A 12,906-nucleotide genomic window follows, 5' to 3' on the forward strand; every position below is an offset into this window, starting at 1 on the left:
AAGAACAGTACATGCATAACAACACATGGTCAGAATAGTAGATGTATAAATAAGTAAAAAAGAGGGGGGGCATGCACGTGCCACAGGCACCATGCCCGTCGCTGGCACATGTGCCCACATGATATCTGCACATTTGTCAATTAATTTAAAAACATCATAGAGTGTACTAGTAATGGATGAATGAATATCAGTCCATGTGTAGTGTAACTGTGGCATTAAGTAAAGCTCTACGCGTTTCGTGGGGTTTTCCCACTGGTCAGGAGCGGATGCGGTAAGCATTCCTATGGAATATATATATAGAAAGATGTGAAAAACTGTACTCTAGAGAAAAAAACTCTCAAAAATGTTGTTTATGAGTATGGATGGTTAGCTAACAACACTCACCAACCCGGACAGCAACTGCAGCAGAGTGTACAGAGTGCAAAGTTCAAGGGGGTGTAGTGTACAGAGTGCAGGGTTCAGTAGTGCGTTACATACAGAGTGCAGAGTTCAGGATTATGCTACATAGAGATTGCAGAGTTCAGGAGTGTGTAATGTATAGAATGCAGAGTTCAGGGGTGTGTTATGTACAGAGTGCAGAGTTCAGGGGTGCATTAAGTACAGAGTGCAGGGTTCACTACATACAGAGTGCAGGGTTTAGCTGTTTGTTATGTACAGAGTGCAAAGTTCAGGGAGGTGTAGAGTACAGAGTGCAGAGTTTAGTAGTGCATTAAGTACAGAGTGCAGAATTCAGGATTATACTATGTAGAGATTGCAGAGTTCAGAAGTGTGTTATGTACAGAGTGCAAAGTTCAGGAAGGTGTAGTGTACAGAGTGTAGGGTTTAGTAGTGCATTAAGTACAGAGTGCAGAATTCAGGATTATACTATGTAGAGATTGCAGAGTTCAGAAGTGTGTTATGTACAGAGTGCAGAGTTCAGGGGTGTGTTAAGTACAGAAAGCAGGGTTCACTATGTACAGAGTGTAGGGTTCAGAAATGCATTATGTACAGAGTGCAAAGTTCAGGGGGAGGTAGTGAACAGAGTGCAGGGTTTAGAGGTGCAATATGCACAGTGTGATTCGACCCACGGCCTTGTTCTTGACATATGTGATCTTAAACTATCTCTCTGAGCCACTGTACAGATCAGATAATGCTTTCTATCTCACATTACACTTTCTATAAGTCATTTGCCTCTATCTATCTATCTAGGATTTTAACCTCCGCAGGTCAGGAGCCCCTGAGCTTTTACTAACAACAGGCCATGGTCTTCTCCTCATCTTACATCCTAATCTCTTCCAAGCTCTAAAGGTCAGGTGACAGTACTGTCTCTACACAAGGTTGTGCTTCATACAGGGTCACATGACTTCTTAAGCTTCTCTTCATCCTAATTTTTTTATGGATTAAAAAAAGTGTGGGAGTGGGAGTGGTCCTGGTTTGCACCTGTTTTTTTTTTTTTTTAAAACTGTATACTGTAAACTAGTATACATTTTTTTTAAGTTTTAAACATTTTAAAAATGCAAGTGTAAGTTTTAGAAATTTTCAAAATGTTAAGTTTAAGAAAATATCTATGAAAATGTTGTTTAAAATTCGATTGCAACGTTCTCACTGTAATTATTTTTTGAAATGTAACAGAATGCCATGCTTCAAACATCTCTTTTGATTTTTCTTGTATTTTTTTCCAGGGGCTGAGGGATCTGTCAAGGTTTGACCATCACATACAAAATTACTTTCCTGAAAAACATGTTTCTGCAGAATTCCTAGCATTGCCAAAAGTATCTCATGGTTTTTCCTGCAAGTGGTCCAGCTTTCAAATATTGTGGGATGCCCTTAGCTTCATCAATACTATTGTAGGTTGCTGTCCAGCCTTTGTAGTTCTGAAACATTAGTTCTATAGGAATTGTAAGAAGCTGTAGAAAAATAGCACCTTCGTCTTTACGATTACTTTCCACCAGATAATAGTTAATATATCTTGTGCTGGTCACCATGGATGAAGCATTCAGAGATCGGACTGCTTTTATACGAGGAGCCAAAGACATAGCCAAGGAGGTTAAGAAACATGCAGCCAAGAAAGTTGGGAAAAGCGTGGATAAGGTGCAAGATGAATACACGAAACGTTCCTACACTCGATTCGAAGAAGATGATGATGATGACTACCCGCCACAGGACGGATACTACCGAGGAGATCCTCTTAACGATGATGAGGGAGGGTCTAGTGATGCCACTGAAGGCCACGATGAGGATGATGAAATTTACGAGGGAGAGTATCAAGGCATTCCTAGGGCTGATTCCATGAAAGGAGATCACCTCACTGATAACCAAGAACTTGTTACTGAGTTCAAAGACTTTGCTGATCTGGAAGGGCAAAGGAGGAAGGACGAGGAAGAGCTGGCTCAGCAGTATGAGATGATCCTTCAAGAATGTGGACATGGACGATTTCAGTGGACCCTCTATTTTGTGCTAGGACTTGCCCTCATGGCAGATGGGGTAGAAATTTTTGTAGTTGGATTTGTTTTGCCCAGTGCAGAGAAGGACATGTGCCTGTCTGACTCCAACAAAGGCATGCTCGGTAAGTCTACTGTACAAATTCAAATTGTTTCATTGTAGTGCACTGCTGAAATTGTTCTATAACTGAAACCAGGGCTTTTTATCTCAGAGAATAGGTGCAGGTACTCCCTCCTTCTGAGTCACCCCTTGTCTCTGCCCCTACCCACTTCCGAGCATTGTCCCTTGGTTCCACCCCCTACCCACCTCCGAGCACCATCCCTTGGTTCCACCCCATAACCATCTTCCAGTACCCCCCTTTAGAGAATACAGAAACAAGTAATTTGTATGGAAGTCATTTGTATGTAATTTGATAGTGATAACAAGAAAAGCAGTAAAATAGATCCTATGCAGCCAACAACAATAGATCCCCCCAGAAACAATAGATTCACCTATCAACAATAAACCCACCATCACCAGCAACAATAGACCACCCCCAAACTCGCTCATCCATGTCTTTATAGACCTTACTTTGTGCACTGGTCCAAATCATCTGGTGGAGGGGGTAATTATGGTGTGGGGTTGTTTTTCAGGGATTAGGCTTGGCTCCTTAGTTCCAGTGAAGGGAACTCTTAAGGCGTCAGCATACCAAGACATTTTGGACAATTTCATGCTCCCAACTTTGTGGGAACACTTTGGGGACGGCCCCTTCCTGTTCCAACATGACTGCGCACCAGTGCACAAAGCAAGGTCCATAAAGACATGGATGAGCGAGTTTAGGGTGGAGGAACTTGACTGGCCTGCACAGAGTCCTGACCTCAACCCGATAGAACACCTTTGGGATGAATTAGAGCGGAGACTGCGAGCCAGGCCTTCTCATCCAACATCACTGCCTGACCTCAAAAATGCACTTCTGGAAGAATGATCAAACATTCCCATAGACACACTCCTAAACCTTGTGGACAGCCTTCCTAGAAGAGTTGAAGCTGTTATAGCTGCAAAGGGTGGGCCAACTCAATATTGAACCCTACGGACAAGGACTGGGAAGCCATTAAAGTTCATGTGCGTGTAAAGGCAGGCGTCCCAATACTTTTGGCAATATAGTGTAGATCTGTTCACATCCTATCTGGTAAAACATTGCTATCAGAACAGGAAGTAAAGGTAACTCCCCCTCTATAATCTCTATAATGGAATCCTGGACATTCATTAAAACCAAACAGGGATTTAACCTCATTTCATTCTAAAATAAAGACAGTTTTGGTTGGGCATGCTGTATAATTTCAGTTTTCGATAGATCCTGCAGAGTTGAAGCCCAACTGAACTTTCTGTTTAACCACTTGCCCTCCAGAAGGTTTTACCCCTTCATGACCAGGCCATTTTTTGCTATTCGGCACTGAGCTACTTTAACTGGTAATTGCGCGGTCATGCAATGCTGTACCCAACAAAATGTATCTTTTTTTTTCACACAAATAAAGCTTTCTTTTGGTAGTATTTGATCACCACTGTTTTTTTTTTTTTTTTTTGCAATATAAATGAAAACAAACCAATTTTTAAAAAAAAAAAAAAGAATAGTTTTAAATTTCTGCTATCAAACATATTGAGTAAAAAAAATATAAAAATCTAATTTCTTCATCAATTTTAGCCAAAATGTATTCTTCTACATATCTTTGGTAAAAAAAAAAAAAAAAAAAATCCCAATAAGTGTATATTAATAATTTGTTTTAATTTTTTTTTTCATTTTTTTTTTTGTGATATAAAGCGTAACTGAACAAGCTAAAGATAGAATCTGATTGGTTACTATACACAGTTTCACCAGATTCTCTCTGGCCTTATATATTCCCTCAATGTTTCTAGATGTAACTAAGCTGAATGGAGGCAAGGGACACGCCCCCTTCACATAGCACACAGGAACAGAGCAGAGGCTGTCAATCACAGGCTGTGTGCTGGAGACCTTTGCTGACCTCACCGCCCACAGGACCAGCAGCAAAGTAGAAAAAAAACGCATGCGCAAGCTCTAAGAGTGTATTATGTGTGCTGCATCCCCATGACCACTGACCCCCAATGATTTAATGGAAAAATGTTGCCGAAATCAGTTTTTCAACGACATTTTGAGCAATAGGAAGCTCCCAACTATGCTCATTCCTACATAACATAGATACAGTGCCTTGAAAAAGTATTCACACCCTTTGAAATTTCCCACGTTTTGTCATATATTAAGATTGGGAGACTCAAAAAATAGGTGGACTTTGTGGGCACATAATGAGAGGAGAAGTCCACCTATTTTTTTAAAGTCTCTCAATCCTTATATATATATATATATATATTTTGGATGTCGGCAAGGTGAGGGTCCTCCCTTCCCACGTTTTGTCATGTTACAACCAAAAACGTAAATGTATTTTATTAGGATTTTACTAATAATTGTGAAGTGGAAGGAAAATGATAAATGGTTTTAAAAGTCTTTACAAATAAATATGTGAAAAGTGTGGCGTGCATTTGTATTCAGCCCCCTTTACTCTGATACCCCTAATTAGAATCTAGTGGAACCAATTGACTTCAGAAGTCACCTAATTAGTAGATAGAGTCCACCTGTGTGTAATTTAATCTCAGTATAAATACAGCTGTTCTGTGAAGCCCCGAGAGGTTTGTTAGAGAACCTTAGTGAACAAACAGCATCATGAAGGCCAAGGAACACACCAGACAGGTCAGGGATAAAGTTGTGGAGAAGTTTAAAGCAGGGTTAGGTCATAAACAAATATCCCAAGCTTTGAACATCTCACGGAGCACTGTTCAATCCATCATCCGAAAATGGAAAGAGTATGGCACAACTGCAAACCTACCAAGACATGGCCGTCCACCTAAACTGACAGGCCGGGCAAGGAGAGCATTAATCAGAGAAGCAGCCAAGAGGTCCATGGTAACTCTGGAGGAGCTGCAGAGATCCACAGCTCAGGTGGGAGAATCTGTCCACAGGACAACTATTAGTCGTGCACTCCACAAATCTGGCCTTTATGGAAGAGTGGCAAGAAGAAAGCCATTGTTGAATAGAAAGCCATAAGAAGTTCTGTTTGTAGTTTGTGAGAAGCCATGTGGGGACACAGCAAACATGTGGAAGAAGGTGCTCTGGTCAGATGAGACCAAAATTGAACTTTTTGGCCTAAAAGCAAAACGCTATGTTTGTGGTGGAAAACTAATGCCGCGTACACACGGTCGGACTTTTCAGCTACAAAAGTCCGACAGCCCGTCCGACAGACTTTCGAATGACTTTTGGCGGACTTTCAACAGACTTTCTAACAACCGGACTTGCCTACACACGATCACACCAAAGTCGGACGGATTCGTACGTGATGACGTACACCGGACTAAAATAAGGAAGTTGATAGCCATTAGCCGATAGCTGCACTAGCGTGGGTTTTTGTCTGTCGGACTAGCATACAGAAGAGCGGATTTCTGGGTCCGGCGGAGTTACAACGTAAAGATTTGAAGCATGTTTCAAATCTAAAGTCCGTCAGATTTGCGACTGGAAAAGTCTGCTGAAGGTCCGGTGAAGCCCACACACGATTGGATCGTCCGCCGGATTTGTTCCGTCGGCAACCGTCGGACAAATCCGCTGGAAAGGTCCGACCGTGTGTACGCGGCATAACACTGCACATCACCCTGAACACACCATCCCCACTGTGAAACATGGTGGTGGCAGCATCATGTTGTGGGGATGCTTTTCTTCAGCAGGGATAGGGAAGCTGGTCAGAGTTGATGGGAAGATGGATGGAGCCAAATACAGAGCAATCTTAGAAGAAAACTTGTTAGAGTCTGTAAAAGACTTGAGACTGGGGTGGAGGTTCACCTTCCAGCAGGACAACGACCCTAAACATACAGCCAGAGCTACAATGGAAAGGTTTAGATCAAAGCATATTCATGTGTTAGAATGGCCCAGTCAAAGAACAGACCTAAATCCAATTGAGAATCTGTAGCAAGACTTGAAAATTGCTGTTCACAGACGCTCTCCATCCAATCTAACAGAGCTTGAGCTATTTTGCAAAGAAGAATGGGCAAAAATGTCACTCTCTAGATGTGCAAAGCTGGTAGAGACATCCCCAAAAAGACTCACAGCTGTAATTGCAGTGAAAGGAGGTTCTACAAAGTATTGACTATTGGGGGGCTGAATACAAATGCACGCCACACTTTTCACATATTTATTTGTAAAACATTTTAAAAACCATTTATCATTTTCCTTCCACTTCACAATTATGTGCCACTTTGTCTTGGTCTATCACATAAAATCCCAATAAAATACATTTATTTTTTTGGTTGCCACATGACAAAATGTGGAAAATGTCAAGGGGTGTGAATACTTTTTCAAGGCACTGTAGGTGTGGGTTTCGGAAACCATGTTCCTAAGCTGTTGCCAGTGTGGACACAATGAACACTTGGGAGGGTCGGCTGGTGATACGAGGTTGTCCCCGTACACTCTTCTTCTTGGATGGAGTGACATATAATTTCTCCTCCACTGGAGCTAGTTAAAAATCCATACGGTTTAGTGCTACGGTAATGAGGCAGGCTGGGTCTCCGAGTCACAGCATCCATCCTCATTTCCTGTAACGAGGCTGAAATCCCAGAGGGTCACTTCTTTTTGTCTCTTTCAAACGACCTTCCTATTCTTCTTGGAAGATCTACACATCCCCGCTCCGAGAGAGAGAGAAAAAAAAAATTCATTGATCGGGCCGACGAGTCAGAAATCTCTGTTACAGACATCTGCCTTCATCGATTCTTCTGCTTTTAAAGTCCAGCTGGGAAATCCAGATTTCGTTCCACCGAAGCAGAAACCTTGATCCCGGCTTTTGTAACTTCTGCTGTTCTCCACCCACATCTTACAGCTAGTCCCGGGCATTGTGCTCTTGTTATAAAGTTAATCATTTAAAGCTGAGCTCCATGGGCTTATACACCGATCAGCCATAGCATTATGACCACCCACCATGGACTCCACCAGACCTCTGAAGGTATGTTGTGGCATCTGGCACCAAGGCTTCAGTAGCAGATCCATTAAGTCCTTTAAGTTGTAAGGTGGGGCCTCCATGGATCGGACTTGTTTTTACATCCCATCCCACATATGCTCTATCACAGGGATCTTCAAACTTTCTAAACAAAGGGCCAGTTTACTGTTCTTTAGGCTTTAGGGGGCCAGACTAGAGCCAATGGGAATAGAAAATGCCCTGGTCACCCAGTGAGAGTAAACAATGCCCCATCTTTGGTGTCAGTGGGAGGACTCATCATTGATGTCAGTGTAAGGCATATTGCCCCATTGTTGATGTCAGTTGGAGGAATAGTGACCTATCCTTGGAGTCAATTGAAAGAATTCTGCCCCATCGTTGGTGTCAGTGGGAGGAATCGTGCCCTTTCATTGGTGTCAATAGGAAGAATATTGCTTCATTGTTGGTATCAATAGAAGGAATTTTGCCCCATCTTTGGTGTCAATGGAAGGAATAGTGCCCCATCGATCGTGTCAGTGGGAGGAATTGTGCACTTTTGATGGTGTCCATGAGAGGAATAGTGCGCCTATGTTGGTGTCAGTGGGAGGAATAGTGGCCCATTGTTGGTATCAATAGAAGGAATTATGTCCCATCATTGGTGTCAATAAAAAGAATAGTGCCCCATCATTGATGTCAATGGCAGAAATAGTGCCCCTTGGTGTCAATGGAAGGAATTGTGTCAATGAAAGGAATTGTGCCCCATCGTTGGTGTCAATGGAAGGAATTGTACCCTATCGGTGGTGTCAGTGGGAGGAATAGTGCCCCATTGTTAGTGTCATTGGATGAAAAATAGTGCCCCAAGGGCCAGATAAAGGCAAGCAAAGGGCCACATTTGAACACAGTTTGGAGACTGCTGCTCTATTAAATCAAGATCTGGAGAAGTCAACACCTTGAACTATTTGTTGTGTTCCTCAAACCATTCTTGAATTCAAACCAGGCCTTCTTCTTCCTTTTCTCCGTACCAGTTCTGATGCTCACTTGCCCATTGTAGGCACTTTTGGCTGTAGACTCAGGTCAGCATGGCCACCCTGACCAGTCTGTGCCTACACAGCCCCATACACAACAAACTGCAATGCTCTCTGTGTGTTCTGACACCTTTCTATCGGAACCAGGATGAACTTTTTCATCAGTTTGAGCTATAGCAGCTCTTCTATTGGATTGGACTACACAGGCCAGCCTTCGCACTCCATGTCCATCGATGAGCCTTGGTTGCCCATGACCCTGTCACAGGTTGGCCATTTTATTTTTCCTTGGACCACTTTTGGTCAGTCCTGACCACTGCAGACTGGGAACATCCCACAAAAACTGCAGTTCTGGAGTTGCTCTGACCCAATTGTCTAGCCATTACAATTTGGTCCTTGCCAAAGTCACTCAAATCCTTATGCCTGCCCATTTTTTCTACAACATGTTCACCTGCTGCCTAATATATCCCACCCACTTTAACATGCCATTGTAAAGAGATAATCAATGTTATTCACTTTACATGTCAGTGGTCAAAATGTTATGGCTGATTGGTGTATATATCTTCCTTACCTGCCAGGTCCTGACCTCCACTGCGGTCAAACGGTACAACTTGGTCAAGAACCCGCCTCCAGCCTACTGACTGGACAAAAGAGAAGATGTTGAGTCACCCCTGTGCTGTCCCGCCAGCCTGTTCATTGATAGTATTGCACAATGCAACAAAGCCCTAATTAGCTCACAGTTCTTCCTCTTTCAGTCTGAGCACTGCGCTACAGGGGATTACCACATGCTAATATGAGGACAGAATTTCACCACTTAGTGATGTATTTATACAAATCTGCAGAGTATCCTGTCCTGTGACACTGCATGTACATTTGTTTTGTGCAAATGGGGAACAAATCAAATGTTATTGGGTTATTTTCTCTCCAAGTTGAATTTTCTTTATAGAGCGAGTCAGGAAAGTACTACAATATAGCCTCTAGATGGCACTGATGATCATAGGAAATACTTATTTACCATGATTGTCAGCTCCATCTAGTGGTAGTGTGTGGTGGTGATCTGGAGGATATTTATTCCCTTTAAAAGCGTCCATTAAAGTTTAAATGCCTTTTTGACTCTTTTTGAGTAAAGAGTCTACCAACGATACAAAAGTATTGGGACGCCTGCCTTTACACGCACTTGAACTTTGATTACATCCCAGTCTTAGTCTGTAGGTTTCAATATTGAGTTGACCCACCCTTTGCAGCTATAACAGCTTCAACTCTTCTGGGAAGGCTGTCCACAAGGTTTAGGAGTGTGTCTATGGGAATGTTTGACAATTCTTCCAGAAACGCATTCGTGAGGTCAGGCACGGCTGGACAAGAAAGCCTGGCTCGCAGTCTCAGCACTAGGGATGAGCTTCGTGTTCGAGTCGAACCCATGTTCGACTCGAACATCGGCTGTTCGATCGTTCGCCGAATTGCGAACGATATGGGCCGTTCGCGCCAAATTCGTGTGGCGCGTCACGGCCCATAATTCACTGCGGCATCGCAGTGCATTGCTTGCTGATGATTGGCCAAGCATGCACTATGACCCGCATGCTTGGCCAATCACAGCGCCGCCTTAACAGAGAGCCATAATTGGCCAAAGCCAAGGAGGCTTTGGCCAATTATGGCTCAGGGGATTTAGTACACGCCCCACACTATATAAGGCAGCCTGCACGGCGGCCCTGTGCAGTGTGTTCCGGTGTGCTTAGAGAGAGAGAGACAGTGTCATTTCATTTGAGTTAGCTAGATTAGGCAGGACAGTCAGTCAGTTAGCTGCACTTAAAGTGTATTGTGTATATATATGCATCCCAGGTGTTGCATATATATATATATACACTGTATTCAGTTTAGCTAGATCCGTTCCTGTTATCTTCTAGACTATTTACATTTAGTGCAGTGCGTCCTGCTCACAGTGTTCAGCTAGATCCGTTCCTGTTATCTTCTTACTGACAGGCAGGCTTGTCTTGTTACAGTATTTTAAAGAAAATTACTGGTGTTCTTTTCATCCTATTAGTACCACAGTCAGGCAGCTAGACTATTTACAGTTAGTGCAGTGCGTCCTGCTCACAGTGTTCAGCTAAACCTACAAGTTAGTGTGGTGCGTCCACCTCACAGTGTTCAGCTAAACCTACAAGCTAGTGGGGTGCGTCCTGCTCACAGTGTTCAGCTAGATTCGTTTCTGTTATCTTCTTACTGACAGGCAGGCTTGTCTTGTTACAGTAAATACAGCTACCTGAAGAAAATTGCAGGTGTTCTTTTGATCCTATTAGTACCACAGTCAGGCAGCTAGACTATTTACAGTTAGTGCAGTGCGTCCTGCTCACAGTGTTCTGCTAAACCTACAAGTTAGTGGGGTGCGTCCTGCTCACAGTGTTCAGCTAAACCTACAAGTTAGTGGGGTGCGTCCACCTCACAGTGTTCAGCTAAACCTACAAGCTAGTGGGGTGCGTCCTGCTCACAGTGTTCAGCTAGATCCGTTTCTGTTATCTTCTTACTGACAGGCAGGCTTGTCTTGTTACAGTAAATACAGCTACGTGAAGAAAATTGCTGGTGTTCTTTTGATCCTATTAGTACCACAGTCAGGCAGCTAGACTATTTACAGTTAGTGCAGTGCGTCCTGCTCACAGTGTTCTGCTAAACCTACAAGTTAGTGGGGTGCGTCCTGCTCACAGTGTTCAGCTAAACCTACAAGTTAGTGGGGTGCGTCCACTTCACAGTGTTCAGCTAAACCTAAAAGCTAGTGGGGTGCGTCCTGCTCACAGTGTTCAGCTAGATCCGTTCCTGTTATCTTCTTACTGACAGGCAGGCTTGTCTTGTTACAGTATTTTAAAGAAAATTGCTGGTGTTCTTTTGATCCTATTAGTACCACAGTCAGGCAGCTAGACTATTTACAGTTAGTGCAGTGCGTCCTGCTCACAGTGTTCTGCTAAACCTACAAGTTAGTGGGGTGCGTCCTGCTCACAGTGTTCAACTAAACCTACAAGTTAGTGGGGTGCGTCCACCTCACAGTGTTCAGCTAAACCTACAAGCTAGTGGGGTGCGTCCTGCTCACAGTGTTCAGCTAGATCCGTTCCTGTTATCTTCTTACTGACAGGCAGGCTTGTCTTGTTACAGTATTTTAAAGAAAATTACTGATGTTCTTTTGATCCTATTAGTACCACAGTCAGACAGCTAGACTATTTACAGTTAGTGCAGTGCGTCCTGCTCACAGTGTTCTGCTAAACCTACAAGTTAGTGGGGTGCGTCCTGCTCACAGTGTTCAGCTAAACCTACAAGTTAGTGGGGTGCGTCCACCTCACAGTGTTCAGCTAAACCTACAAGCTAGTGGGGTGCGTCCTGCTCACAGTGTTCAGCTAGATCCGTTTCTGTTATCTTCTTACTGACAGGCAGGCTTGTCTTGTTACAGTAAATACAGCTACCTGAAGAAAATTGCTGGTGTTCTTTTGATCCTATTAGTACCACAGTCAGGCAGCTAGACTATTTACAGTTAGTGCAGTGCGTCCTGCTCACAGTGTTCTGCTAAACCTACAAGTTAGTGGGGTGCGTCCACCTCACAGTGTTCAGCTAAAGCTACCTGTAGAAGGTTGGTGGTGTTCTCATACTACAGGCAGGCAGTTGATTTTGCTAGCTGCAGTATCAGTACATATATATATATATATATATATATATATATATATATATATATATCCCAGCTTAGTGCAGCTACAGGCCATTAGTATGTCTGGAAGGCCAAGAAGGAGAGGCAGACAGTCACAAGCCAATAAGAGAGGGCAAGCAGGCTCTGTGTCTAGTGCTGGTCGTGGAGACGGTGCATCCTCATCAGCACGTGGCCATGGGACACGCTTGGCCTTTTTTTCGGCAGCTGGCCATGTTGAGCCGCAACATGCGGAAGACTTGGTCGAGTGGATGACCAAGCCGTCCTCATCCTCCTCATCCTCTCTCACCCATGCCCAGGGTACTTTGTCTGGCAAAGCAGCGGCCTCTTCCCTCGGCTCAATGTCATCAGTGACTCCTTCCCTAGCCCCACCATGTCCTCCTGAGGAGTCCCTCGAACTGTTTGACCACAGTGTTGGGTACATGCTCCAGGAGGATGCCCAGCGTTTGGAAGGCTCTGATGATGATACTGAGCTCGATGAAGGCAGTAACACGAGCACGGACAGAGGGGGTGCCCAAGAAGGACAGCAATCTGGCAGTCATGCTCCCCCTGCTGCAGCATACTGTCAGGTTTGCTCCAGTGATGAGGAGGGAGGGGATGATGAGGTCACTGACTCAACGTGGGTGCCTGATAGGAGAGAGGAGGAGGAGGAGGAGGCGGCACATCACCAACGAGGCAGGATGCCCTCCAGGGGCCAGCCTAAGGGCAGCACATTGACTGCATCACACCCCAAAGCTCCACATGTGCAGGGCGCTGCAGTCTCTGGGCGTTATTCAAAAAG

General features: G+C 44.0%; 1 protein-coding gene across 1 annotated transcript in view; it reads left to right on the plus strand.

Moving 5' to 3' along the window:
• SV2A (synaptic vesicle glycoprotein 2A) overlaps window positions 1-12,906 on the plus strand; it is a 219,740-nt gene that overhangs the window by 97,428 nt on the left and 109,406 nt on the right. The window contains exon 2 of the mRNA XM_073610037.1: window positions 1,662-2,545. Within this exon, the coding sequence (XP_073466138.1) occupies window positions 1,963-2,545 (583 nt within the window). The 5' untranslated portion in view covers window positions 1,662-1,962. The remainder of the gene's footprint in view (window positions 1-1,661; window positions 2,546-12,906) is intronic.

Source organism: Aquarana catesbeiana, linkage group LG13 (genome assembly GCF_042186555.1).
Source record: "Aquarana catesbeiana isolate 2022-GZ linkage group LG13, ASM4218655v1, whole genome shotgun sequence".
Classification (NCBI taxonomy): domain Eukaryota; kingdom Metazoa; phylum Chordata; class Amphibia; order Anura; family Ranidae; genus Aquarana; species Aquarana catesbeiana.